At 42.8% G+C, this 27665-nt stretch overlaps 1 protein-coding gene across 5 annotated transcripts in view; it reads left to right on the forward strand.

Annotated features, from left to right (window-relative positions):
- ANKRD17 (ankyrin repeat domain 17) overlaps nt 1-26750 on the forward strand; it is a 201272-nt gene extending 174522 nt beyond the window's left edge. For all 5 annotated transcript variants that reach the window (XM_059722369.1, XM_059722370.1, XM_059722371.1 and 2 more), the window contains 11 exons: nt 1484-1600; nt 5179-5350; nt 7451-7895; nt 9908-10063; nt 10188-10337; nt 10812-12463; nt 18732-18929; nt 20086-20334; nt 21414-21589; nt 22421-22585; nt 24408-26750. In XM_059722369.1, coding sequence (XP_059578352.1) covers nt 1484-1600; nt 5179-5350; nt 7451-7895; nt 9908-10063; nt 10188-10337; nt 10812-12463; nt 18732-18929; nt 20086-20334; nt 21414-21589; nt 22421-22585; nt 24408-24467 — 3540 coding nt within the window. In that variant the 3' untranslated portion in view covers nt 24468-26750. The remainder of the gene's footprint in view (nt 1-1483; nt 1601-5178; nt 5351-7450; nt 7896-9907; nt 10064-10187; nt 10338-10811; nt 12464-18731; nt 18930-20085; nt 20335-21413; nt 21590-22420; nt 22586-24407) is intronic.
- Nucleotides 26751-27665: the final 915 nt, after the last annotated feature.

The raw sequence follows: 27665 nt of genomic DNA on the forward strand, positions 1-27665 counted from the left end.
GGGTTTTTTTCTGTTTTTTTTTATTCCCGGACTGCTGGGGCCAGGCAGGGGGGCCATCAGGGTCGGGGCTGGGTGGTGGGTGATTGGGGAGTGGGGGTTGTACAGGGGGGACAGGGGGCTTAACCCCTGCTGCAGCTGGTGAATGCAGGGTGCTTTTTTTAAGTGGCAGGAGGGTATGTGCCAGGCAGGGTATGGGGCCAGGCAGGGAAGCCATGGGGGCTTCTCCCGCTTCTCCCCCCGACTGCGGAGAGGCAGGCACAGCCGGAGGAGCAGGCGCCCAGCTATGCCTGCCTCTCCCCAGCGGATCTGAAACAGCGCCAAATCTCCAATTCTGATTCGGCCGAATCAAATGGAGACTGATTCAAGTCACTGTCCTCCAGATTGGCCAAATCTGAATCGAATACTTCCGTATTCGCACAGGCCTAGTATTTGCTTAGATTTTCAATATCTCCTTTTCTGCCCATCTTTGTTTAATAGTTGCCATCTCTTTCCCACCTACACCATCTTCAATCAAATGTTTTGTCCTGTCTGATGTCCCTGATGTAGTATCTGTGGAGGAGACACTGTCTTCTCTCTGTTCAATTTACTAGGGCACTAGCTCTTTCATCCCTGATTTATGGGTCTCTTACGATTTATAGTTTAGTCAGGGATGATCCTGCCTTAAGCAGGAGGCTGGACTAGATGACCTCATGAGGTCTCTTCCAGTCCTACTTTCCTATGATCCTGTGATTTTGTAGAATAAATGTTTGAAAGAAGCAAGTGGTGGGCACAAGAATAACTGGCCAATAGAAAGTTGTAAATTGAGAAAGACCTTAGAATTTTGTTGCGAGCACTGCAAATTTAGTTCCATGGCCTTGGTCCAACGTCTGTGAAACTTCTGCAAGGGAAGGAACAATCCACACTCATCATTCATACTGTCACTTTTCATAGCCTCTGTGGAGAAGCCACTGATAGAGCAGGCAGACATTAAAATGAAAATGGCTCTTTCAGCCATACTGGTAGTCTGTGTGGAATAAGACTGAAACATGAATAGTGTGGAAAATCTTGCTGACCAGGTTCAGTGAAAACAGATAGCTTGGCTGACCCATAAGACTTTTCTCTCAAGAATTAAATTCAAAATTGAGGTAGGAGGCAGTCCATTTCTTTCTTAATATGGTATTATGAATAACCAAACTGCCCTTCATCTGACATAAAGTACTTATTTTCAATATGCAGCACTTGTTGCTTATATTATGAGATTGTGCTGCTTTCTCAGCATATTGACTGTACAAAGACTAATACATTGGCACAAAATACGTTTGTTTGTTTTTTAAAACTTCCTCAAATATAAAAAACATTAATGTGTTTTTCTTTCTAAAAAACATTAATTTGTACAAGCTCTTCAATGGGCTGTAAATCCCTTTTGAAAGTGTATATTTGTGAACAATGGCAAGAATTGGCTTTATTTCTTCAGACAGAAGACTGTTTTACTTGATTGTTATAGGAGATGCTGAAGAAATGCCACCTCTGTATGGAATCAATTGTACAAGCCAAAGATAGACAGGCTGCTGAAGCAAACAAAAATGCAAGCATTCTTTTAGAGGAACTGGATTTGGAGAAGGTAAGAAATCACCCATCATCTGAAGTGCTAAATACCTTAACCACCAGCATGGGAATTTATTCAGGGCTTGGACCTGAAAATAATTTAAAAAAGAAAAATCCAGTGGAGAATTTTGCTGCATGAAATTACCTGCCCCTCGCCACCCTAAGAAGAGAACCAGTTTAGATCTGTGATTTTCAACCAGGGTGCCATGGCACTCTAGAGTACCTTGAGATCCTTCCAAGGGTGCCTGGGGTTGCCATGCAATGCAGTGTTAGGTGTGTGAACATGATTCGTGAAATAAAACCCAGAGATTTCAAATAGGAAACCATCGTGGTAAAAACATTCCAACATGTTGTGCTCCTTTCTGAGTTGTATGTAATAGAAACATTAAGAGCTGGCATTTTCTGAGAGGTGCCTTCATTTTAGCAAGGGGTGCGTTGAGTCCAGAAACATTGAACCACTGGTTTAGACATTGTATATTCACCCTGTGGATGACTAGAAATTGAATGATATTTTCTTTGGGTTTGGACTGTCTAATATAACTTTGTGCCTGTTTGCTGCTGCTTTTTTTTGTTTAGCATTGTAAAATGATCTGTGCAAATATAAAAGAATGCAGTTTTAAATTGATATTTTTTTTGCATGTAGCATCTATTTATAAACCAGTCACTATTTGCTGAAATAAGTTTTCTTTGTGCTTTACCCCTTTTATACTCTATTAAAAGAAACCTTTCAAGAAAAGTTCATACCAAGAAACAATTTATTTACATAATCCACAGAAGTCTGGTTCCTACAGATTGAACTCATTGAAAAGTGTGCACTTGCTGTTGTGCAGATATAGATTCATAGAAAATTAGGGATGGAAGGGACTTCAGGAGGTCATGTAATCCAACCCCTTGAAAATATGTGCCACTGCTATTTGTCCTGCAGGAAACATGTGCCTGTGAGCTCGTGGTGACATGGTCCACGAGATTTCTTTTGGTCCATTCCTCTAATTTGTCTAGGTCACTCTGAATCCTAACCCTATCCTCCTCCAGCATATCTACTACTCCACCCATCTTGGTGTCATCCACAAACTCGCTTAGGGTGCACTCCATCCCATCTTCCAGGTCATTGATGAAGATATTGAACAAAATGGGTCCCAGGACTGACTGTAGCAAAAGCCTTGCTAAAATCAAGGGTACACCACATCCACTGGTCTCCCTGCATCTACAGTCATTTCGTCATAGAAGGCAATCAGGTTGGTCAGGCATGACTTGCCATTGGTGAATCCATGCTGACTGTTCCTAATCACCTTCTCTTCCAAGTGCTTAGAAACAGATTCCTTGAAGATCTGTTCCCTGATTTTTTGAGTGCTGGGATGATAAAGTGCAGGGGCTCAGAGGGCTCCTGCTGCTGTTCACATCCTGGCGGAGGCCCAGAGAACATATGCCCCCTTCCACCTGTGTGCGGAGTGGAGGCAGTTGCTGCTATGCACTACACCTTGAGCCCCACTGCATCTGGCTCAGGAATGTCCCAACGCCACATGTTCCAGTGCTGGGCTGAGACTTGCCCCTTGCCCAGGCCCTGGCCCAGCCAGGTGCTGGGACTCGGCTTGTCCAGGGGCCTGTGCTGGGGGTACTGGCCACTGTGCGCACCCCAGTGGAGGCCTGGGGAGCACATATACCTGGCTAAGCTGGGACCCAGTGGTGCATTCTGCCACCAGGTGAGCAGGGGGCAAGGCTCTGCACAGTGGTGGGATGCACGTGGCGTCAGGCCGTTCCGAGGCCAGCTGCAGCGGGACTTAGGGCGCAAAACCCAGTACATATCAGCAACTGCCTCTACCTGACACACAAATTGGGGGGGTGGGGGGGTGTACCCCCCCCATGTGGGGCAGCCCAGGCAGCTGCATCAGTGGTGAGGGAGGGAGCAGGGCTGGGGCTGGGACAGGGGAGGCACTGCACAACCGGGGCGGGAAGCGGGGAGTAGGACGGAACCGCAAGTGGCTCATCCAGCAGGCGTGGGGGGATGGAGACATGCACCCTGGGAAGGCATGGGGGCACATGCCCGTGGATCTATACGTGGGGTGGGGTGCCTCTGTGGGCTGGGGCTGTGATGGTACCGGCCTCTTCACGGCAATGCTGGGAGGGGGCTACAGGGTGGGGGCTGCAACCACCCAAGAATTCGCCATAGGCCCCCAACCCCGCACTCCCAGCACCGCTGCCACCTGCCCCAAGTGCAACGTGGTCCAGCCCCTCCCCACCCCCCACTGGAAAGAGCCTGGCGCAGCCTCCAGCATGCAGAGACAGCCCACACTCCCCCCCACATGCAAATCCCAGGCACACGGCCCCCATGCTCTCCTGGGATGCGTGCAGCAGTGGAAGCTGCCTCTGCCACCCCGCGCTGGACACCTCCCGGACAAGCCACTTGCGGCTCTGTCCTGCGCCCCGCCCCAGCAGTGCAGGGCCTGCCCCAGCCCCACTCCCTCTCTCACTGCCATGGGGTGTGGGGCACAGATCAAGGCTCCAGCTGTGAGTGAGGGAGCAGGACACAGCCAGGAATAGGGGCTGGGATGAGTGGGGCCAGGGCTGTGCCAGGTAGTGGGACTAGCACATGTTTTTTCCTCCCCCGCCCCAATCTGTGTGCAGGGCGGAGGTGGCTGCCACTAAGCTTTGCTCCCTGCTGCAGTGGTCCCTCGCCCCCTGTGCACCGGCGGTGGGATGCACATGGCATCATGTGGCTCTTGGCGCAGCGGGGCTCAAAGCCCAGTATGCAGCGGCAGCCATCTCCGCCCCATGCACAAGCTAGGGGGCACATAGGCTACATGTAATTTGGCCCTTGCTGGCCAGGGTGTGGGGAACGCTGGCCGGTGCCCCCCTAAGAAGTGCCGGTGGCACTTTCAGTTTTGCTGGTGGCACTTCTGGTTTGTCACCACCACTTCCAGGGCTGGCGATTGGCCTCTGGGGGACCCCCGCCCACTCCATCAGCAATCACCTGGCCCCCCCCAGAGCCAGGAGGCACCAGTTGCCTATGGGGGGGCACGTACCCACTGGGCCTCTGCTTGTCCCACCAGCCAGGTTGGGGCCCCACTCACCCCAGTCCCTGCTTCTGTCTGTGCCCCACTCCCTCCCTCACCTCTGGGACCTCGATTTAGCCCCGCCCCCCATAGCCCTCCCCCCTCCCCCTGCCCCTTCCCCCACAGACTTACGTGCTGTGGGTGGGTGTGCTCTGTCCCTCAAATAATTTTTTTCTCCCTTTGCCTCAATCTTGGCCCCCCACATACTGACCTGCTGGGGCAGGGTGGGGGGGGAGTGGTGGCGGTGCACGGTAGATCCTGGGTTGGACTTTAAGTCAAAAAGTGATCTCATACTTAAAAAGGTTGGAGACCACTTGTATAGAGCAAAATTTTCTTTTTCCTTCCTCGCTGCTAAGGAGGTGTTAAGCATTCAGGAAATCAACTGTGCCTATTAGAGTGGAGAAGATGTAAAGGCTTTGGTTTCACCATTGAAAATAGATGTTTATAAGAAAGTAATAAACCTTAAGCATTGATCTGGCTTCTGTGTATATATCTGTAACTTTTCTTTATCCGTGTCTCACTGCTCCATGTTCTTGACTTCCAGTTAAGAGAAGAAAGCAGGAGGCTGGCTTTGGCTGCCAAAAGAGAAAAAAGAAAGGAGAAAAGGAGGAAAAAAAAGGAAGAACAAAGAAGAAAGCTAGAAGAAATAGAAGCAAAAAACAAAGAAAACTTTGAACTACAAGCCGCTCAAGAGAAGGAAAAGCTGAAAGCTGAAGGTGTTTGTCATGTTGTGTCTTATAGATTGTCTTCTCCCGTTAGTTTCCATGACTGAGAATTTTCTGCCAAAACATTTGATATAAGCTTCCATATTTTTCATTCATATGGCTCTTATCTACAATTCTTTTTAAATTTTTCTTAAACATATGGCTTGTCATATTGCATCAGGTAAGTGGTGTGCACAGCCCTAATAGGAATGTAAAAAGTTAAACAGTAATTATATTCATATCATTTAATGTTTACTGTTTACCTCCCAACTTGGTGCTGCCCACTCTTGGGGGAGCAGCTTTGGCAGGGGCTGCCCAGGAGGCAGAGCAGATCCAGGCTGCAGCATCACTCAGCTGCTGCAGCGGGGTGGTAACTAGCAGTTATCTGAGGGAGTGGAGCTGGGCCAAGTTGCACCATGAGCCAACAGGTGTTAAGTAGGAGTGAGTGCAGTGGCAGAGCTGTCCTTAGATGCTGCAGGGGTGGGTTTCACAGAGCCAGATGTTCCCCTCCCCCCACAGGGGTTTCCATCTGCCAGGACAGTTGTGCCATGCCCAGGTTGTGGTGCCTTTGGCTCACAGGCACCTGTTGCCCCGATGGCACCTCACTCCCGCCTGCCGTGCAGGACACACGTGCCACGCAGGATCATGCCTGAGGCATCCACCTGTGGGCTGAGTAGCATCCACCTTGGCAGTAGAGCATCCACCTTGGCAGTAGAGCAAGCCTTTTGGCAAGCAAGAGGAGCATGGCACTGGCATGGTTGCATCTGGATGGGGAAGGGAGCCACAGCTCCTAGTAGAGGGTGCTCAGCCCACAGGTAGGTGGATTCTTCAGGCACAATTCTGCATGGCACTTCTGTCTGCAACATGCCTCCAGGCTGGGAGAGCTGCTGCAAATCCTTGCCAAGCTGCAGCTGCTGGGCAACCAGGTGGGGGGAAGGCGCTGTTCGATGCAACAAGCGCCTGCAGCCTGGAGGCACCGCCTGGGCATGGCACGGCTATCTTGGCAGGTGGGAGTCTATGTGGGTGCTATGGGCCAGGGGGGGAAAGAGCAGGGGGCACCTGGCTCCATGCAGCCTGCCCCTGTAGCACATGATGACAGCTGCACCACTGAGCTAGCTCATACTTAAGCCCTGCCAGCTCTATCACATAACTTTGCCTGGCTCTGCTCCCCCAGGAAACCATTAGTTACTTCCACCTCCCTGCTGCAGCAGCTGTGCGATGCTGCAGCACAGATCCACGCCACCTCCCAGGCAGCCCCTGCTGGAGCTGCTCCTCCAACAGTAGGCATCCCCAAGCCAAGAACCATGCCACACCCCACTGCCCTGCATTTCTACTGCTGGCACCACTGCCTGCCCACTCCCACACACACCTTGTGGAACCTGCTGCAGCCAGTGGCTTTTGTCATTCCTGGTTGGTGGCGGAATTTGCCACAATTTCACATATCACCCTTGGCCCCAGCTCCCTGCACTGTCCTGCCCCTCTGCTGCAGGACTGATATAATTCGAGGAGGTTAAACAGTTGATTTTTAAACAATATTTACATCCCTAACCACTACCAACTGTTTCAGTGGCAGCTGTGGGGTAATCAGTCCCCAAGGCTGTTCCCCTGCTCACCCATTTCAGTTGCTTCCCCAAGTCGGGACAGCTTGAGTTTTCAGCCTTTCCAAAACAATCTTATTTCTTTTTAAAATTTAGCTTCTAATGCCATGTGGTAAAGAGGTTACATACCAATTGTGTGTTGTATTGAAAAAAATCTTTTTATCAGAATTGAATTTGCTGCTGCTTGTCTTCATCAAATGCCCCCTTTATTCTAGTATCCCAGAAAGTCTGAATAGAATGAATAAAGTATTTCTGTTGAGGGCATACTACTGATTTTATGTAGTGGTATTATAATGGGTTTTCCTTTTTTTGTTTGGTTATTTTTGCTTTTCCTTTTTAATGAAAGCTGTGTATCAGTTACTTGTTCATTACATAATCTCATGGGTATCATTCCAAACTGTTAAGCATAATAGGAAGTTGCCAGATTTGTTAGGCCTAACTTTAAAACCAAACTCGGATAACCCTCAAGTGCCATTTCCTTATGCTGATGCAATTTCTTTTGATTCCCCATCAGATGAGCCTGAGGTTCCAATGGAGCCTCCAAGTGCCACGACTACAACCACCATTGGTATATCTGCAACTTGGACAACATTAGCAGGCTCCCATGGAAAAAGGAATAACACGATCACCACAACAAGCTCAAAGAGGAAAAACAGGAAAAACAAGATTACCCCAGATAACGTGCAGATTTTATTTGATGATCAACTCCCAATCTCCTACAGTCAACCTGAAAAAGTAAATGGTGAGTCGAAGAGTAGCAGTACCAGCGAAAGTGGCGATAGTGATAACATGAGGATTTCCAGCTGTAGTGATGAAAGCAGCAATAGCAACAGCAGCCACAAAAGTGACAATCATTCTTCCACAGCCATTGCAAACCCTCAGAACAAGAAACAACCATCAGTACTTGTCACTTTTCCAAAGGATGAAAGGAAAGCTGCTTCTGGTAAATCATCAATAAAGTAAGTTACTGTGGCTACTTATTACAACTCCCAGTGTAAAATGAAAGTAATTTTGAGTAGGAAGGTCTAATTAAGACTGTGACCACTTTGTTCTATTGCTCTTTTTAGAACCTTGCTAATTAGAAAAGAGATCAGAGCATTCAAGTCCTTACTTTTCCATTAAGTGCCATAAATATATGGACTCATGGTAGAGGTGATATCTTTTATTAGACCAACTAGATTTTTGCAAAAAAAATTTCTTTAATTGCAAGCTTTCAGGCACAAATACCCTTCATCAGGCATAGGAGAAGAGATAGTAGAAGTACTTCTGGGTAGAAATGAAACTTCATATTTCATAGGTGAGTTGAAGATGTGGTAAAATCACCTGTTTGGAACAGTTCATTTTATAGGCGGATTAGGCTCAGAGAAAAGTTGGAATAGTCTGTTTACCTCAAATTTGTTTGGTGATAAGCAGGATGTAGTCATAATTCCTTCTGGTTATGGTGTTTCGTATTTCACAGAGGAGTAAATAGATGGAATGATATTCTGGGTAGGCGTTTCTTATGTGGTGAAGTATCTCTCAGCTCTGTGGTGAAGCTCTGTGACTATGCCTTGAACAAAGGCAGGAGCAGGATCTCAAGTTTCAGGTGGTCAAACTTGTTTCTTCCTAGTAAAATTATGATGATTTCATTATAAAAATCAGATGCAATTTGATATCTTTCATGTGTCAGGTATCTAGGTTGTAGCTGTATTGGTCTAGTGGCAAAAGCAATCGGGACTTGTGATAGAGGTGATATCTTTTATTAGACCAACTAGATTTTTGCACAAAAACATTTTTTTTTTAATTGCAAACTTTTGGGCACAAACACCCTTCATCAGGCATAGAAGAAAAGATTGTAAAAGTTCTCCTGGGTATAATTTTACAATCTTTTCTCCTATGCCTGATGAGGGTTGTTTGTGGCTGAAAGCTTGCCATTAAAGATTTTTTTGAAAAAATCTAGTTACTTATAAAAGATATCCCCTGTACCATGAGTCCTCGTGAATATATAGAGTCCATTTTTTTACATTAGAACAATATAATCTGAGGATAAATGTCATGAGTTACAACTCTAACTAGAGGATTGTGTTACTACATATGGACTTGGAGATGAGCATTTCCATTAGTTCAGTCTGTTCTTATTACATCTCCTTCATGCCCTGTGAAGAGCCTTTTGGACTGTTATTTCTGTTTTTCCCTTCTGCCTCTCATTCTTTTCTAGCTGGTCTTTTGATATTGTGTAATTTTTTAAACTCAAACTATAAAAGAAGAGTAGTGCTATACTTCAGCTTAAAATTACCCCTCCTGTGAGGCCTGTTTTTAAAAGAAACTAGAATTGAATTGGTATAATCAACGTCCTGTGGCAGTGGGAGCTGAACAGCAGTGTATGTTCCTCTGGGGAAGCTGATGGAAGGCAAAAAATGTAGTCCGAGTTTTAAGTAGAAGACTGCTGTGTTTTAAGTGGTATATAATCTAGTGGATATTACTTTTAATGCTTTAAAAGTCTGAAGTGAACCTTTGAATATTTTCAGATTATAGATAGAATTCAAAATGCCAGTAATTCACATGCACATAGAGTTCATCCCTGTAGTACTGATTAGTCAGACATATTGAAAGAATCCACACTCTGTACTTGATCTGTGTAGGCTTCTTCAGCAATGGTGTGGATAGCTTGCTGCTCTGCAACTTCTTCAGATTCTGTGAACCTGTTTCTGGATTTTCAGTATTGGGAAGGAGGGAAATCTTTTGTTGTTTGAGCCACATAATTTGACTAAAGTATTGGACAACTATTTTTCCTAGGTATATAAAGAAATGGATGGTTGCTTTTGTACTTGTGTTACTGGGCAGTTGTGATTTTCAATGTGGGGTTTTTTTGTTGAAACGTGTCATATTTAGTTCCCTGGGACTAAAGAGAAATGTCCAGTTCCATTTTGAAATGAGTTTAAAGAAATTGTTTATTAATAATGTAGCTTGTGTTTCTTGCCTTTTCTCAAAGGTTGTCTGAGGTCATCAGTGAAGTCACCAGTAATTCCTTGTCTACCAGCACGAAATCTGGTCCTTCTCCTCTTTCATCTCCAAATGGGAAATTAACCATAGCTAGTCCTAAACGTGGCCAGAAGAGGGAAGAAGGATGGAAGGAAGTTGTGAGAAGGTAAAGGAATAAATTTCCCTTCTTACATCCTTACTTGGCATTTACCTTACGTTCTTGCCAATCCTCACACTATTTCGATCCATTGAGTCTTGTCCCACTAACGTAATACTGTCCTTTTGTACAGATCAAAGAAAGTTTCTGTTCCATCAACTGTAATTTCAAGAGTGATTGGAAGAGGAGGATGTAACATTAATGCTATTCGGGAGTTCACAGGAGCACATATAGACATTGACAAACAGAAAGACAAGACTGGGGACAGAATAATAACAATAAGGTAAATGGTCATCTGGCAGTTGAAAACATTCTCTGTAAAGTGAATAGAGTGAATTTTAAAGAGGGATCTGTAGTTTAATAAATCATTTTTCTTGAAGCCTTTAGCAAAAACGATGAACATAATTAATGCTTATCGTGCTATTTAAGGTTGAAATAGAAAAATCTGTGGAATAAGCAGTCATGTCTCTACTCTTTTTAAAGACAAAAAGTAAAGGCATCTGTACTAGACCTGTGAATCAGTTGTTGTGGACTAGATAATGTCTTTGTATCTCTGACAGTTTTCACCATTAGCTTATTCTTGAAGCTAATCAAGCATCTAATTCCCGTGAGCATGCCAAACTTCATGCTGGGTTTTTACCTGTACAAGGTTGGCAGAATCTAGCCCTAAGCCATTCATTTGAGATATGTAATGTAAAAGTTCAGGGCAAAATATCAGTAACTGTATCCCCCTCCCTCCCCTTTACTCTTTTTATAGGGGTGGCACAGAATCAACAAGACAAGCAACACAGTTGATCAATGCTCTGATAAAGGATCCAGATAAGGAAATTGATGAACTTATTCCAAAGAATCGTTTGAAAAGTTCTGCAGCAAACTCCAAAGTAGGGTCATCAACACCTGCCTCCACTACTGCTGTTAACAGTTCTCTAATGGGGATCAAAGTTGCCACTGTAGCTTCTTCGTCAGCATCTCAAACCGCCACAGCACTTGCTGTGCCTGCAATTTCTTCAGCATCCGCTCACAAAACCATCAAGAATCCAGTGAATAATGTACGGCCTGGTTTTCCAGTCTCTCTTCCATTAGCATACCCTCCTCCACAGTTTGCACATGCTTTACTTGCTGCTCAGACTTTCCAGCAAATCCGTCCCCCTCGGTTGCCCATGACCCACTTTGGAGGTACTTTTCCACCAGCTCAGTCCACTTGGGGTCCTTTTCCTGTTCGGCCTTTGAGCCCCGCAAGAGCTACTAACTCACCTAAACCTCACATGGTGCCTCGCCATAGCAGTCAGAACAGCAGTGGTTCTCAGGTGAATTCAGCAGTTTCTTTGACTACTAGTCCAACAGCTACAACAAGTTCAGCAGCTTCTACTGTGCCTGGTTCATCTACAAATGGCAGTCCCAGTTCACCTTCAGTCAGAAGGCAACTTTTTGTTACAGTTGTGAAAACATCCAATGCTACCACAACCACAGTCACAACCACAGCAAGTAGCAACAGCACAGCACCTACAAATGCCACATATCCTGTTCCTTCTGCCAAAGAACACTACCCTGTATCTTCCCCATCATCCCCTTCACCGCCAGCTCAGCCAGTGGGAGTTTCTAGAAACAGTCCTTCAGATTGTGTAACAGTGTCTCCAAACAAAGGCACATCTTCCTCCGACCAGGATGCGAGTAGTCCACCAGCAGTGGAAACAAGTAATTCAGCCATCAGTAGGCAGCCAAGCACTAATTCTCTTGGGAGTTCTTCAGTGCACCCTGCTCATCAGCAATCCCCAGGATCTCTTTCTCAAGAAGCAAGACCTCCTCTACAGCAGCCTCAGGTTCCTGCATCAGATCTTAGAATGGCTATGCCTCCAAATTTAGCAGCAACAGGTTCATCTGCCCCAGTCGCAGGTCCAACGAATGCCCCAATGACCTATCCCCTTCCTCAGACTTCAGCGGGATCTACTCAGTCTGCAGCTAAAATGGAAACCCCAGCTATCAGACCACCTGCCCATGGAACAAATATGACTCACAAGAATCCAGCTCCTGTGCAAAGTTCTTCTGTTGCAGTCCTCAATGTAAATCACATTAAAAGGCCCCACAGTGTTCCTTCTTCAGTGCAGCTTCCTTCTACCTTAAGTACACAAAGTGCTTCTCAAAATTCAGCCCATCCAGCAAACAAGTCTATGGGTACCAACTTCAGTGCTACCTTGCCATTTGGGCCCTTTAGCACACTGTTTGAAAACAGTCCTACTTCTGCTCATGCCTTCTGGGGTGGATCTGTAGTTTCATCTCAGGCAACACCAGAGTCCATTCTGTCAGGAAAGTCTTCATTTTTGCCAAATCCAGATCCTTTACATCAGTCTGATACGTCCAAAGCCCCAGGTTTTAGGCCACCACTACAAAGGCCAGCTCCAAGTCCCTCAGGTGAGTATTTGTATGGTATTGCATTTGGAGTCTAATGTTAAGCAGCAGCTGAATGTTTTCACTTGCTATTTTCTAGCTCTTCTACTTGAGGTTTTTATACTAAATTACGTATGTATTCCACAGTTTGCCTGCTTTAGAATCCATCTGTTTGAAATGGAATTATGCTTTGAAGTTTAAGGTTTAATTTTTTTTAACACGCATATTTCTAGTCCATGCCCTCCCAAAACCATCCACTGCTATTTCCTCCCTACCATGAACCCCCCTCCCAAAACAAACAAACAAAAAACCCCAAAAGAAATCCAAACCCACACGTCACCTTTGCAATACGTAGTTGCCTTGCTGAGTCTCTGCATTTCCCAGGGGACTGCAAGATCCACAGCTTTAAGTAGGAACAGCTCTATATATTTTATTTAAGCTCCTGTCTGTGAAATCCAAAGCTGTAGTAGGGTTGGAGTGTTGTAGCTGTGATAGTCCAGGAAATATGCAAGAAGCCAAGGGGGTTTTCTGGTAATAACTTTTATTAAAGCAGTTAATATCTGTAACATTGTCTAACAACTCTCTCAGCTATACAGTTAATTCAGTAAAAGGTATCACCAAAATAACCTTCTCTGTAAAATCCAAGAACACTTTAGATGGCTAACTGTTGATAACTTTATGATAAACTTTCACATATTGAAAATTATAGACTAGAGAGAACAGAGTAAAGAAAGCCCAATTAAAAATATTTAAATGAACCGTAATCTCTATTTTTAATTTAATTGATTTTTGGCAGAATTTCAATCTGCTGCATGAATGCAGAGAAGCCAGGAGTCTCGTCACAGAATTTGAGGCGAGTTGTTGGATTTAGAATTCATTTTTTCTATTCTTGCACAGGTAGTAGAGACCTTCTGTTAAGGCATTTGCTTGTCTTGATTTGCCCCAAATAAGAAAGGTTTAGCAGCTCTTTTCCAATATTCAGTTTTATGATTTAACCATTTCTACTTAAAATAAAGTAAGAAAGAAAAACAATGTTATTGCATTACAGCCTATTCTAGTGCACTAGTCAATTTCAGTTCGTTAAATTTTTGAAAGGTTCAGTCTTCAAATGACTGGAAAAATGTAGGCCTTGTAGTTCAACTAATTTAAGTGGGGGTGTCTTTTACAAAGCTGAGTTGCATTTATATCAGTAAAATCCCATGTATTCCATAGCTGTAGAATTTGTCCCTTGCTGTATGGTTGTGTCAAACACAACTTTCATTTTAAAATAAAAATCTAGCCCTCTTGGTTGTGAAGGTAACTTTGAAAATATCCTAAGGAGCAAATTGATCTATTGATATTTTCCTATGTTAATAGCAAATATGAGAGAACAGTTCTCCAGAGTTATGAGCTACCTAGACAACATCAATCTGAGCACTTCATGCTGTGAGATTTGTAAACTTTTCCAAGATGCTATGGAATTCAATAACTTTGTCACAACACCTGACACTGAACTGCAGCTTAGACACCCAACACCTTATTTCTCTTTGGGACCTGGCTGCAATTGACCTCGATATTGTTCCATGGAGCTCAGTAGCAGCATGCAGGGGGACTGCAGTTAAGCCTAGCTCACAGCCAGAGGGAGGGAAGTCTTAAGCTTCTCATTTCAACCATGTAGAAATAGCATAGCTCCAGTAGCCTTTTATAAGCTCCCTGACTTTGTATGTATAATAGTGGTGGAAGGATGCTCTGAGCCAATTCTTGTAAGTAATGTTGGCAGCAGCCACAGTTTGGGGAGTAGTCTATCTGGAGAGAACACAACAAGAAAGCGTGTCAGAAATAATCTATTGTTGAAAATCATTATTCGTAGAGAAGCATGGGTGCAAGGGACCTCCAGAAGTTATTTAGTCCAATCTCCTGCCCGAGGCATGATTATCCCTATCCAAATCATCCTATACAAGTCCACTGTCTAACATCTTAGCAGAACTGCAGAGTCAACCGTGACACAACACAAGACATAACACATTAACCTGCTGCAGGTTAAGCAAGAGGACAACAGCAGCCAATATCCTGGTGCTGTAAAGGTTGTTAATATATACTCGAGAGATTCCAGGAAGAAAACCATGCCCCACCTCCAAGACAACAGACAAAGCCCCCCACAGTTCATACCAGTCAGAGGTAAAATTCCTTCCTGACCCCAGATATGGCGAGGGGCAAGACCCTCTAGCTGTGAATCTGGGTGTAAGTCCCAGCAGGAACATTGGCACACCCTTGTCAAAATCCCCAGATTTGGCTGAAGCCAACATCCAGTGCCTCTGAGGGAGGTTTAAAAAAACCCAACAAAACTGTTATTGTATTTCCTTATGTCCACTGTTTTAGGCTGGACGTAAAGAAAAACTTCTTTACTGTCAGAGCCCCCAAGGCCTGGAATAGACTGCCTCCAGAGGTGGTGCAAGCACCTACTCTGGACTCTTTTAAGAAACACTTGGACACCTATCTTGCTGGGATCCTTTAACCCTAGCTGACTGCTTGCCTCTGGGGCAGGGGGCTGGACTCGATGATCTTCTGAGGTCCTTTCCAGCCCTTTGAGTATTTCTCAGAGAAGGGCTTTCAAACTGGTAGGCCCTGTTTGGCCCAAGAGTGATGAGTGTTTGTCTGCTGGGCTCCCACCTAGCTGCCACTCCCCATAACTGGTTGTAGCACCACTGTAGGCTCTGGGCTCCCCAGAGGGCACCCCTGAGGGCTGGTCAGAGTCATGTGGCACAGCCTACAGTGCTGAGGAAACCTTTGATGTGGGGTGTCTGTATGGTGCAGCGGAGGAGCCCCACCCAGGCAGATGAAGGTGGGGATGCAACGGGGGGGGGGCGTGCCCAAGGGACCTGTGCAGGGGCAGCCCCCCATGGGTAGCATGCAGCCCTGGCTGCTAAGAAGTTGGACAGCCATGTCTTAAAAAAATACATATAATACTGTAGTAGAATTGAGGTGTCCTAGAAACTTGAAGTTGATCCTACCACAGAGCTCAGAGGATCCCAATTACAAATTGCATTCAGCAGCCTTTATAATGTATTGTGTTCAAGCATAGGTTTGAGGAAAGTTTAAACAGTATTCTCCCAGAGATAATATTGTATAGATTTTTAGGAAAGCAGTTCTGTTAATCTGTGCTGTTACGTTAATACTTCATAGACATCCAAAATATTATTCCCAACTTTCAGGCTTTTGGTAACCTTTACTTCTCAGTTCAATAAATTAGATTTGGGTTAATATTTGCAACTTTTAAGTTCTTTGCTGTCAGAGATTTTGAAAATAATAACAGGAACCAGCTAGTTAGAGAGAGAAGTCTTGCCAGCAAAGCATAGAATCATTTCATCTATGAAGGGCCCTTGAGTGTCATCTGATCAAACCCCCTGTATAAATGCAGGAATGCTGTTTGTACATCATCCCTCACCAATGCTCATTCAACCTGCTCTGTAAAACCTCCAGTGACAGATATTCCATAACTTCTCTGAGTAGTCCATTTCACTGTTTTATTGCTCTGATGCAGGGGTTGGCAAAATACGGCCCACAGGCATGCAGCAGACTCCGTATCCTGGCAGTGGTAGTTCCTTCAGACTGCCACTGTTGGTCCCACCCTGCTGCCTGGGACCCTAGCCGGTCTACCCCACACCCACCACCAGGGTAGGACCCACACGGGCAGGGCATGTAGCCAGGATGGGGCTGCAGCTGGGAGCAAGGCAGGTGGGCGGGGCCGGGGAGACCCCAATGTACTCTGGTGGTGATGGTGCAGGGCTGGGCCAGAGCAGCAATCCATTGTTTGCACACCCTTGCAACGAGTGCATGTTCTGCGGGCTGGGGCATGCAGGGAGTGGATTGCAGCTCTGTCCCGGCCCTGGCTCTGTGCTGTCACCGCCCCATGATTCCGGCCCCAGCTGTAGCTCCCTGCTTAGCCGTGTGCCCTGCTCATGCAGTTCCTTGCCAGTCTTCATGGAGACCCTGGGATCGCAGAGCCCTGACAGCCTGGGGCTGGGGCAGAGTCACAGTTCTGCGGGCAAGGGCATGCAGGGAGCACATTGCAGCTGTGTTCCGGCCCTGCGCTGTCACTGCCCCAAGGTCCTGGGTTTCCATAGAGACTGGCTGGGAGCTGCATCCCGGGCAGAGACTGGTGTCTTAGGGTGGTGACAGCATGGGGCTGGGGCAGAGGGATCAACTCCCTGCAGTCCCTTGCCCGCAGGACCTGTGCCTGTTGTAGGGAAATGCAGGCAGTGGATTGCAGTTCTGCCCTGGCCCTGCACTATCACCACCCCAAATCCCAGAGTCTCCTTGGTCCCACCTATTCATCTCACTCCAGGCCATGGCCCCATCTCAGCTGCCTGGCTTCACACCCTCCCTGTGCAGGTCCCACCCCTGGTGGTGGGTGTGGGGTTGATGGCTGGAGCACTCGGGCAGCAGGGCTGGGTCCAGCAGCGGCAGCCAGAAGGAACCAGGGCTGCTGGAAAATGGAGTCTGGCTGCGGGCTGGATCCATCATTTTGCCCACCCCTGTTCTAAATGTGTATGCAAAGATTGAAGGAAACTTTTGAATCAGATTTAGGGACAAATCCATATAAAAAGCCTATGCCTCCCAACTCCTGAAAAAGGGGAAAGTGCTGGGATATCTGTCAAGGTACTGGTTCTAAACCTTGCTTGAGATCTTCTAGCTACCATTCTCCATTACTCAGCCGTCTTGCTACTGTCTGAAAAAGTTTCTGCTAATATACCTCTAATTGAACAAGCTGGTGTTCACTCATGAAGGAGTGCAGGTGTTGCTATCTTGCTCTCATCTCCTAGTCTCTTTTGCTGTCTATAGCGCTCCTAAGAATAGCAAAGTGGAATCCACATACTTAAAGCAAGTTTCAGCAGCATCCAGATGTTTTTAAATATCAGTAGTGAGACTAAGATATCGCTGGTTAGTCGCAAATATATCTTGGTAGAGCTAGCCATAGACATTTTGAAGCTCTACAATTTCAGAATCTGGAAGACAGAATTATATTAACATACAAGAAAAATCTGTTTTAAACCTGTTTAAAACAGCATTATAAATATTCAGATACTCCTGACTACTATTTTTGTTTCATGTACATCAGTAGTTATGCAAAAACAACTCAAATAAGCTTTATTTCAGTTATTTTCATTTGTGAAAGTCTAGAAGGTAAAAACTTGGGTAGATAGATATGTGTCTAGATAAATACATGCCTAGAGCTTTGCTGGATGAAGAAAAGCAAACATAGCTTCTTCAAAATCAATGGTCTGGTATATTTTTTGCATAAACTTCCACAGAAGGGATAATAAACTACTTGTAATGGCAAAGCTGGAGCCATTTCATCTTAGGTAATGTTCTGCAAGGTGACAGGAAAATGCATTTTTAGTTGCCATCTCTTTAATGTTGATTGCAGAACAAATTAGTATTCCCTTAATAAAAAGGTGAGTAGAGAAATACAGTTTTGAGAATATTGAACACAGTCACAGCTTTCCAGGCCAGTTGGAGCCTACAGTACTATAATATTGTGCTTTTCCAATCCCAAACAAGAGATCAAGAAAAGTGACTGAAGATTATTGATCCTAGTTGTTATATTTATTTAAACTTCAATTTTCTAGATTATTTTTGCACTTAAAAAAAACAAGCATAACTTTTAAGTGCAACTGCTGGATAGAAACCACACGTTCAAATGTTCCAGAGCAACAATGGCTGCTCTGAAAGAAAAATAACCTGACTTCCAGACAGGTAATAGTCATTGGGGACCAAGAAGAGTGGAGCTACCAGCTGCTCCCTGCCAGCCCCTCTCACACCCAAACCCCATCATGAGAAGCAGCGGGCAGGAAGTTCAGCGTTGCTGCTGCTCCCTGCTCTTGGCTCCTGCTGCCCAGAGCTGAGTAGATGGAGCAACGCTCTTGCCTGTTTCTCAGTCTGGAGTTCCCAGAGTGAGAAGCGGGGAAGAGCTTTTTCCATGCTTTTCTGTCTGCTCTGCTTCTGAGCACTGGGAGCCTAGTGGAGAGACCACCATCACGAGCCTCCCTTACCACTCATGCTGACTCAGTTTGTTGCTCTACTCCCCACACACCTCCCAGACCCACATTTTATAGTTCTTTTCTTGCTGTCCTGTTTATATTCACATGACACAAGAAACCAGCTGAAGAGACTTGTCTGGTTAAAAAAGAAAGAAGGGCATAAATTGATTTTTATGTTTATGGTGTCCTCTTGTCCCAATCTCCTCCTTATCCAGGCATTGGATAGAATCCTTTTCCAATGAAGGACTGACTTTTTCCAATTTCTTCAATAGGTATTGTCAGTATGGATTCACCTTATGCTTCTGTAACACCCTCTTCTACACACTTGGGTAACTTTGCCTCCAACCTTTCAGGAGGTCAAATATATGCACCTGGAACACCCCTGGGAGGAGCACCTGCAGCTGCTAATTTTAACAGGCAACATTTTTCCCCGCTTAGTTTATTACCTCCATGTTCATCAGCATCAAATGGTGAGTTCTTAGTAGGACATTGTTGTGAAATTATTGTAAAAGCAAAAAGGTCATGTTTTTCTACCAGTTATAGGCACCGTACTAATAATTAAGTTGATAGGTTTGCTAAAATTTTCTGATACGTGATTTTTATTGTTTATAATGTCTATGAGTAATACAGGATGGATCTTTCAAAGCAGTTTTTTGGAAGAAATTTCTGGAAAAAATTGTTTCAGTGGTTGTATCTCAACAGAAGCATATTAGTTAAAGATGAGGCTGGTTGGGTGTTTGTCACAGTCAGATTCTGCTCTTTTTGCAGTATTTTCTGAAAAGTCAAGGTTGTTCAGTAAGTCTTTGGAGTTCATTCAGCTTTGTTGTTGTTTTAAGTGTTTCCAGTGTTTTTGTTTGCTACACTTTGCTTGCATTTGGAAGATTAAGTCACACAGGAAAGTCTTACTTAAGTCTGAATGACAGTAAGGCTGCATTTGTGATGAATTAAGTTTTCAGAACCTTTTTAAAATAATGAACCACTAAATATATTTGTTGAGCAAATGTGTTATGCACGGTTTTGGTATTTTCATCTATAATTGACTTCCTCAATTTTTACCATGCCACAGCCATTGTGTATTATTGCAGAAAACACATTTTAAGCTGTTTGAATAAATATAACTTATTCTTTATCCATTATTCAAAGATAAATGTTAAAGCTTAATTTACTGACAGTGTTAAGGACTAAAACCCCAAGATAAAGGGTGTGCAGGTGTTTTGTGAAGAACCCCATCATTTTATTTCAGCCATGTTCCTGAATAGAGTTCTTTTAATTGCTTTTAATCTTTTGCTTTTAAGTCCTTTTAATCTTGGATACAAGAGAGTGGTCATATTAGGCAGTTTTTGTGATCAATACCATTGAGCCTAGAATTAAAAATTATTTTTGTAAATTGTTTACATAACCTCCAAATGATCAGTAGATGGTAATGGTCTGAACTATTTTGAGGTGGATGGTTCGGGTGCATTTATTTGTTTGGGTGGGGGGAGGGCTGTGGGGGAGTTACAATTCATGGTGGTATGTGTGGATGAACGACTTCAATGGAAATTCATTGATGCTTTCAAACTTCTTAGTTCTAGCAAAGATTCTAAATACTCATGTACATTAATACCTTTTTTCTCTGTGTTATAGAATCTCCTGCCCAATCAGTACCCTCTGGTGTGAGAGCACCATCTCCTACCCCTTCAGCGGTGTCTTTGGGGTCAGAAAAAAACAGTAATGTGTCTCAGGACAGAAAGGTTCCTGTTCCAATTGGAACTGAACGGTCTGCACGTATTAGACAAACTGGAACTTCTACACCATCTGTTATTGGGAGCAATTTAGCCACGCCAGTGGGACATAGTGGCATCTGGTCCTTTGAAGGGATAGGTGGCAATCAAGGTATGATGTTTTACCCAACAGACATTTTTACTCATGTAATTCATTGTAATCATTTTGCTTTCATCAATAACTGCTTTGAAACTGAAAGCCTGCATAAATTGGCTCTTTTGTGTTAATTTGCTTATTCCAAAACCACTTCTCAGAGCAGAAGCTTATGCTTTCTCTACTGTATACCTTAAAGTTGTCCTACAGATACAGCAGAGAACCTTCTGATTATGAAGCCCCATTGCTTAGAACTTTAGTTGTCAAACTTACTGTTAGACAAAACCACAAATAACAAAGTAGATGGCTACCACAGGGACTAGGGAAATTTGTTATCTGTTGAGGATGAAGTAGTAGATTCCTCTGAAGATGATTGTGCAACTTTCTTATTTTTGTTTTCTCTAGACTTCGCCCTGACCTCCCGTATAGCTTTCAGTTTTATCCAATTCTCCACCTGTATTGAGCTTGGTAATTTGTTTAACTAAAGAGGTCTTCTAAAAAGGAATCCAGTCTGTTTAAAAGCACTATGTACACACTGCCTGGAGTTGTCCAGTTGGTGTATGTTGAGTTATTGACATGTTGCCACTGGTCCCTAGAAAAATATCACGTGTCATCTTCATATTAACACTGAGAGAATTTGCCACCTGGTGTCCAGGCACTACAGGAGATGTTTTGGGGGAAAACACCCTCTGTTATGACTTTACAAGCTGCCTTCACAGCTCTCATCCCTCAGAGCTGAGTTCTAGGAAACTGTAGTCCTCAACCACTTAATACAGGACCCCTAAGGGCAGACCATTCAGTAGCAGTTTAAAGAGAAATGATCGAGAAATGTTTCTGCATTTCATAAATAATAGTTTGGTATCTTTCTTCATTAAATGGGATTCCTTCTTGGAGTGAATGCCCACACAGATTCTGTGCATGGTGCAAATACCCCTTAAACATCAAGAGTGTATGTAATCTGTGGTCACTGTTACTGGAAGGTGAGGAACACTTCTTTTGTGGAAATGATTTAGTGCTGAAGATACTAATCTGGATCTCCATGCAAGATTAATAATGACATAATCATTGATTAATTGCTATGCCTGTTTCTTTTCTAGATAAAGTAGACTGGTGTCACAGTGGAATGGGAAGTCATATGATCCACAGGCCAATGTCTGATCCGGGTGTGTTTTCACATCAAGCAATGGAAAGAGATAGTACAGGGATTGTAACTCCTTCTGGTACATTCCATCAACATGTTCCTGCAGGATACATGGACTTTCCTAAAGTGGGGGTAATAATCTAATACATTAAAATCCATTTGGTTCTGGGTATGACTGTAAATTGCATCCAACTGGATGGTCTGGTGGCAACATGATTGGGCTACTTGTGGTGGGGTAGTTTGTATAAAATACTACTATGATGCAACCTCCAGAGTAAGGTGAGCATTGGGCGCCTCAAAACCCTAGCCCTTGCTGCCTTGTGGATACTCTTTGGTTGGCAAAAGGCTATGGGACAACATCCTGACACAAATGCACCCTCACTCGGGCATTAGGCAGTCAGCAGCAGTTCTTATCTGTTGCTCTCTGGAAGAAGCTACTATTGAGGCACTAAATGTCTGGACTCAGTCTGACCTTTGGATTCTGTTATAGCGGCCTAAAATGGGGATGCTAGGTCTTGGGCAGCCTCCACTTCTCCATGCTCTTTCCTAGGTCTATGTGTTGAAAGTCTTGGTTTGACAGTCTTAGAATTTTATGAAAGCAGGTTCATCAGGCACCGGACTAGACCTCTTACACACACACCATGATCCAGAGGATCAGTAGTTGTTTACTAATATCCATTATAGTGTAGGAATATTTCTATATTATTCAAGACAGGAAGCTATTCTATAGCACTGTCAAAACATTGTGAGCAGGCATGTAAGAGTATTAATAACTGATCTTCATATGTCTCTTCTGAAAAGCTGCTATTTAATAAAGATGTTAGAGTAAATATATAGCAAATATAATATCTTACTCTAACAGTAAAGATTTAGAGAATTTCCAAAAAACAAAGCAATACATCTATCACCATTGTGTGTGTGAACATTTCTTTTAATTTTGATTCTTAACTTTTTCTCCTTAAGGGTATGCCTTTCTCTGTGTACGGGAATGCAATGATTCCTCCTGTAGCACCTATCACAGATGGTACTGGTGGTCCTATATTTAATGGACCTCATGCTGCTGACCCATCCTGGAACTCGCTGATAAAGATGGTTTCAAATTCCACAGAAAATAATGGCCCTCAAACGGTAATACTACATTTTTATTTATCTCTTTGACTTCAACCTAATCAACCACACAGAAGCACTCCTCTGAATAAGGCAAAACATGAAGATTTTTCTGTCCAATGTGTTTACAGTTTTGCAACTTTAAATCTGATTTGTATGCATTAGTTATAGCATGGGGTACCTGTGCAGTTGGCTGTAACTAGGGTAAAATTAAGGGCATGTTTATAGAAGATATTATTTCAGGATAATTTGGGTTAGAAATCGTAAAACACAAAAGTGATCATAATTGTTTTCTGCAAATGGGTACTTGCATTCTGGAATAAGAACATTTTTTATAGGGCTAGCTTAATCCACTAGAGAAAGGCACTGTTTCTGGAGGAAATTTGTGGGGAGGGGACACAATTGCATAACTATTCTGGGTGAGTGCTAGATAGAGGGAAGTCCTGATTGTAATTAAGTTTTAGCTTGTTAAACATGTTTATATATGCTGTTTTGCTTCTATAGAAGCTCTGTGAGATGAGCATTTCTATCATGTAGGTTATTGGCTTTTGTGGAAAGTGCCACTTACTCTGCTATGTTTAAATTATGCTTTGTCCAAGGAGACAAGCATGTTACAGCACTAGGCCAGCAGCCATTATGCTTTTGGCAAGCAAAATGACTCCACTGGTTTTGGAAAAGCAAACGGAGCCTTTCCTGGATCCATTTTAACCATTGCCCTGGCCCGATCATCACTGGGTGCATCTACACGTTCATTAATATGCTTTTGCTACTGCGCATTGAATTTAGTACCTCTAATGTGAGGTACTAACTAAACATGCATAAGGCTGTCCTAATGTGCAGTAGCAAAAGCACACATTTAGCGATGTTTAAAGCACAGTAGCCTAGTTTTACTGAACATTAGTGTATTAGCACGGTTTTTGCTGTGACGCTGTAATGTGCAGTAAAATAGGCTACTGCACATTAAAGTGCATGTGTAGACGTGCCCAGCATGTGTCCAGAGCACCTTTTCTGAGATTGCTACCACTGTAGGCTACATAAGTTTCCTCACTCTGATGAATTCTGAGGGTGTCTGCTGCATAGCAGCAGTATAAAGGGAGGAGTTCCTTGCATTCTTTTTCTCTCTTTACAGGCAAATTCAACTGTACTGGAGCAGCCATAGCTTGTTCCCAGCTATACAGAACTTAGAACTTGGTTTATGATTCTACACTAAACTCTGTTAAAGTAATTTCTTTGTAGTATAAATTAGTTTTCTCTACCTTTGTTATGTGTAATATATGCTTTTCCCAGTGGAGGAGGAGACAATTGATGTTGGAAAAATTTAGAATCACAAAAATAGACCTTTAGTTTACCAGACTTCTCAAAACGGGAAAGAGGCCTCTAGCTTCCCAACTCCAGAGTTCAATGCCTTGGTGTTGCAGCTGAACCTGTTTTCATGATCCCTTGTGGTAATAAATGGGGAGGGAGGGGGGTTGTATCTTTGTAAATCACTGGTATGATAGTTCAATGTCTGGATGAACCATTTTTGAAGTTAGATGGAAAAACCTGAGGAAAAAAATAATCTATGAAGTTCTGAAGGGAACGTGTAGGTAGGATGTGTGATCCAAGGAAACAGCACAAGCAGGAAGATAAAATGGAAAAATGAAGAAAGGCATCTTGACACACAAATGTTATATGGGAGAAAAAATAACTTGGGGCAGTTTATTAATAGATAAAACGATTGCACAGGTGTGAAATGCAGAGCCAGACTATAAACATTTGTAAACATCTTATCTAAGCCTAGAATTCCTAATTGCTAAAAGCATTCTGGTAGTTCCATGGTTGATAAACTTCACTTTTCTTTCAGGTATGGACTGGAACTTGGACACCTCACATGAACAGTGTGCATATGAACCAGCTTGGCTGAGTGGGATCAGCTTGTTAGCCTGGAGATTCCTTTTTATTCAGAGGAACACACTCATGGCAAAAACAGTTTATATGCTCCCAGATCATTCTACTGATGTGCTTGACTGAAGTGTGTAGGCTTTTTGCAGAAGAACTTACTAACTGACCTTTTTCTGTGAACATTGTGACCACCCATTCCCCACCATCATACGTTTCAACTTAGTTAGTTTTTCTTTCCATTTTCTTTTTTTTTTTTTGTTTTTTGTTTTGTTTGTTTTTTTCCCTCTTTTGGACAACTTTCTGTTGAAGCTGTTCTTTGGCTGGTTGGTTTTAGTACTGTAAACTGCTTCTGAGCAAACACAGAAATTTAGCAAAATTATGTAAACTTGATCCTGAAGTTTTAGAATGGCAAATAAATGTACAATTGTTTACATAACAAATGGCTAAGCAGAAAGTAAATTTCAAGATGTCAGTATAGAGGCTCTACTTTATGTAGACTTAAATTAATGTGAGATATGTACCTTCATACTCAGAAATCTGGATGTTTCCTTCATACATTAAACTATTAATAAGCATAACTTTTCTACTTGTGTAATTTAAAAACAGTATAAAAATGGGCATTATCAGTGTTTTTCCCAGTTATATACATTGTTTTTTTGAAAAGGCATACATTTGTTTGTTTTTCTCTTGTAACCGAATAGATACTAAAACTTCCGTTTTTCTTCTATGACAGACTTTTCCCCAAAAAAAGCTCTTGAGACTTTAGCCTTTTGGCACCTTCAGAACTAACTTTCTTCACACTAAGGACCATAGAGTTTCCCCAGTAACTGTACCATCTTGCAGGATCTGTTACAAATGAGTCTTCTAGCTGGGTTGCTGTAGTGAGGCATGTTCAGTTCTGTGACCACACTAAGTGCATCCATCTCCAGTTTCTTCCAGTTGACAGAGAAATCTGATTTTTTTTTTTTAATATGTATTTTTGGCTATTATGCTAAAAGTGAGCACATCCACTTACAGCTTACAGCTTCATTAATAAAACTGCCTCCAAACAATGGCTTATGCAAAAACTGATGGCTCTTGTAGCAGGTGATATCTATCTTGTTCAGAACTGAATGACTTTCTCTCAAAAGTTGATTTTGAAAATTCCAAATGGAAATTTCTTGGTCAGTTGGTATCTCTAATAGCTTTTATCACCTTCATTTTGAAGGTTGCTTGGAGTTAAAAGCACCAGTATGTTCTGAACAGAAATAGCAGGAAAAGCCAGTTTGTTCAGAAATACTGTAAGGCAAGCCTTTACCAGCTTATGACAAACAGCTTTTTTAAGTCAGGGTGCCAATTCAACGCACACAGATGCCTGTGTACATGTGATATACAGTTTAATAGTTTGAGCTACATTCACAAATCAAATTTAGTTTGGAATAATAGAATAGGAGGCCAGCATGGTATATACAGTATGCTCCTCTAAATGGAAGAAGGCTAAAGGAAAAGCTTTTTAAGATACAGCGTCAATCAAATTAGATCCTTATGGTGAATTAGTGTCCAGACGCACAAGCTGTGGATTCCTTCTAGTTGAAGGAATATCCCAGTTTCACTACGTAGTTTGTTGGAATATAAAACTGGATTTCTAAAATGCTATTTCATAACTTCATAAGGCCAGAAGGAACTTTTCCCCCAAAGATAGCAACATCAGTCTTTTAAATACTTTTGACATATCTAGAATTTTGTGAATACCAGTGTCTGTATTCCTACCCATAGGCAGTGCTCTAAATCAGCCATCTGTGATTCCTCCTTCTGAAATGTAATGTATGAAGAATTAGTTGGATCAAAATGGATACCTAACTGACCAGCTGTTAATAAAAATGACTTAAATTCAATTTCAGCACTTTACTATGAGTGGGGAATAATGCTATTAAAGTATTTTATATAACCTTTACCACTCTCCTAGAATTTTATGCTTAATGCCTCTCCAGTGCTAATTAGGATTATTTTTATTCTTCTGAAATAATCCTCTTGAGAAATAATACTTCAATATTTATTACAACAAAATGTATTCCGTGGTTCGAAAGAACTGAGTTTCGTAGGATGTGGTTTCTTATAAAGCTATCTGTATTTTGTTGACTTGAAACAAAACTGTGGACAGGGGAGACAGGCTGGAATGCCCCATGTTTCGTTTGTGGGGATCAGGCTTGTTAAAATACTGGGTTTTTAGAAGTCTGTACTAGGAACATTTTTTCAGATACATTTTTTATATTTCAAATGTAATGCATTTTATTTGACCAATAAAAAAAGGAACATACTCTTTTGAGACCTGGCAGGTCTTCTCTATTTTTTTTAATGCACATATATATATTATTGGAGTGTGTATATGCAGAGTACATAAATTTTTTCCTTGCTTAACAGGGGAATGGCATAACTCATGAAACATGAGCGATGAGTTAGTTCATTCCTTTAAACCACAAAATAACAAGCATTGCAATATGTTTTGTAATCTGTTTATACCACTCAATGATAAAGCACTAGAATCCAGTCAAGTGTTGTATGACAGGCAAACCTACTGAATGCCTTTGCACTCAACAGACACTTCACAAGAACATAACTAGTTTTTAGTTTAAACTGTCTTCACCCATCAGTGTATAAAGGAACATAGTTTTATAGTTTTGCACAATGATAAATTTTAAGTGTTGTTTATCAAAATTTCTGTCTGCTTTTCCCCCTATTCTTAACATAGTGCATTTGATTTCCTCAGATAAACAATGCAGTTGGGCTCATTCATTTCAACTATATCAGTTTACACTATGGATAAATTATTGCACACTGGTTTTAACGCTAGCCTTTCCCTTAAATTCTAAATTCATGAGGGCCATTCTGTTTCCATAAATCCAGCTGCTGAGGAAATGAATTTAACGTGCAAGCTACTAAACTTGATGCTCACTAAGACTAGTCTTGCAATTAGGCAAGCTTCATATAGGGCAGAATGGGGAAATATATAAAGCAATCCACTGGGTTAATTTTAGATCATTTTCTGTTTTGTTCTCAGTGATTTTTGGAGATATTGAACTCTCTTAATCTCACATCACAGAAAACTTGAAATAATCAAAAGATTGTTTTGAGCCACAAACAACCTGTTATGAACCAGGACTACTACTAAGTAGTTAAAAATACAAGAGTAAACACTTCTAAGTACTTTCTACATGTTCACTGTGATACTAAAGTCTCAGGG

Source organism: Alligator mississippiensis, chromosome 2 (genome assembly GCF_030867095.1).
Source record: "Alligator mississippiensis isolate rAllMis1 chromosome 2, rAllMis1, whole genome shotgun sequence".
NCBI lineage: Eukaryota > Metazoa > Chordata > Crocodylia > Alligatoridae > Alligator > Alligator mississippiensis.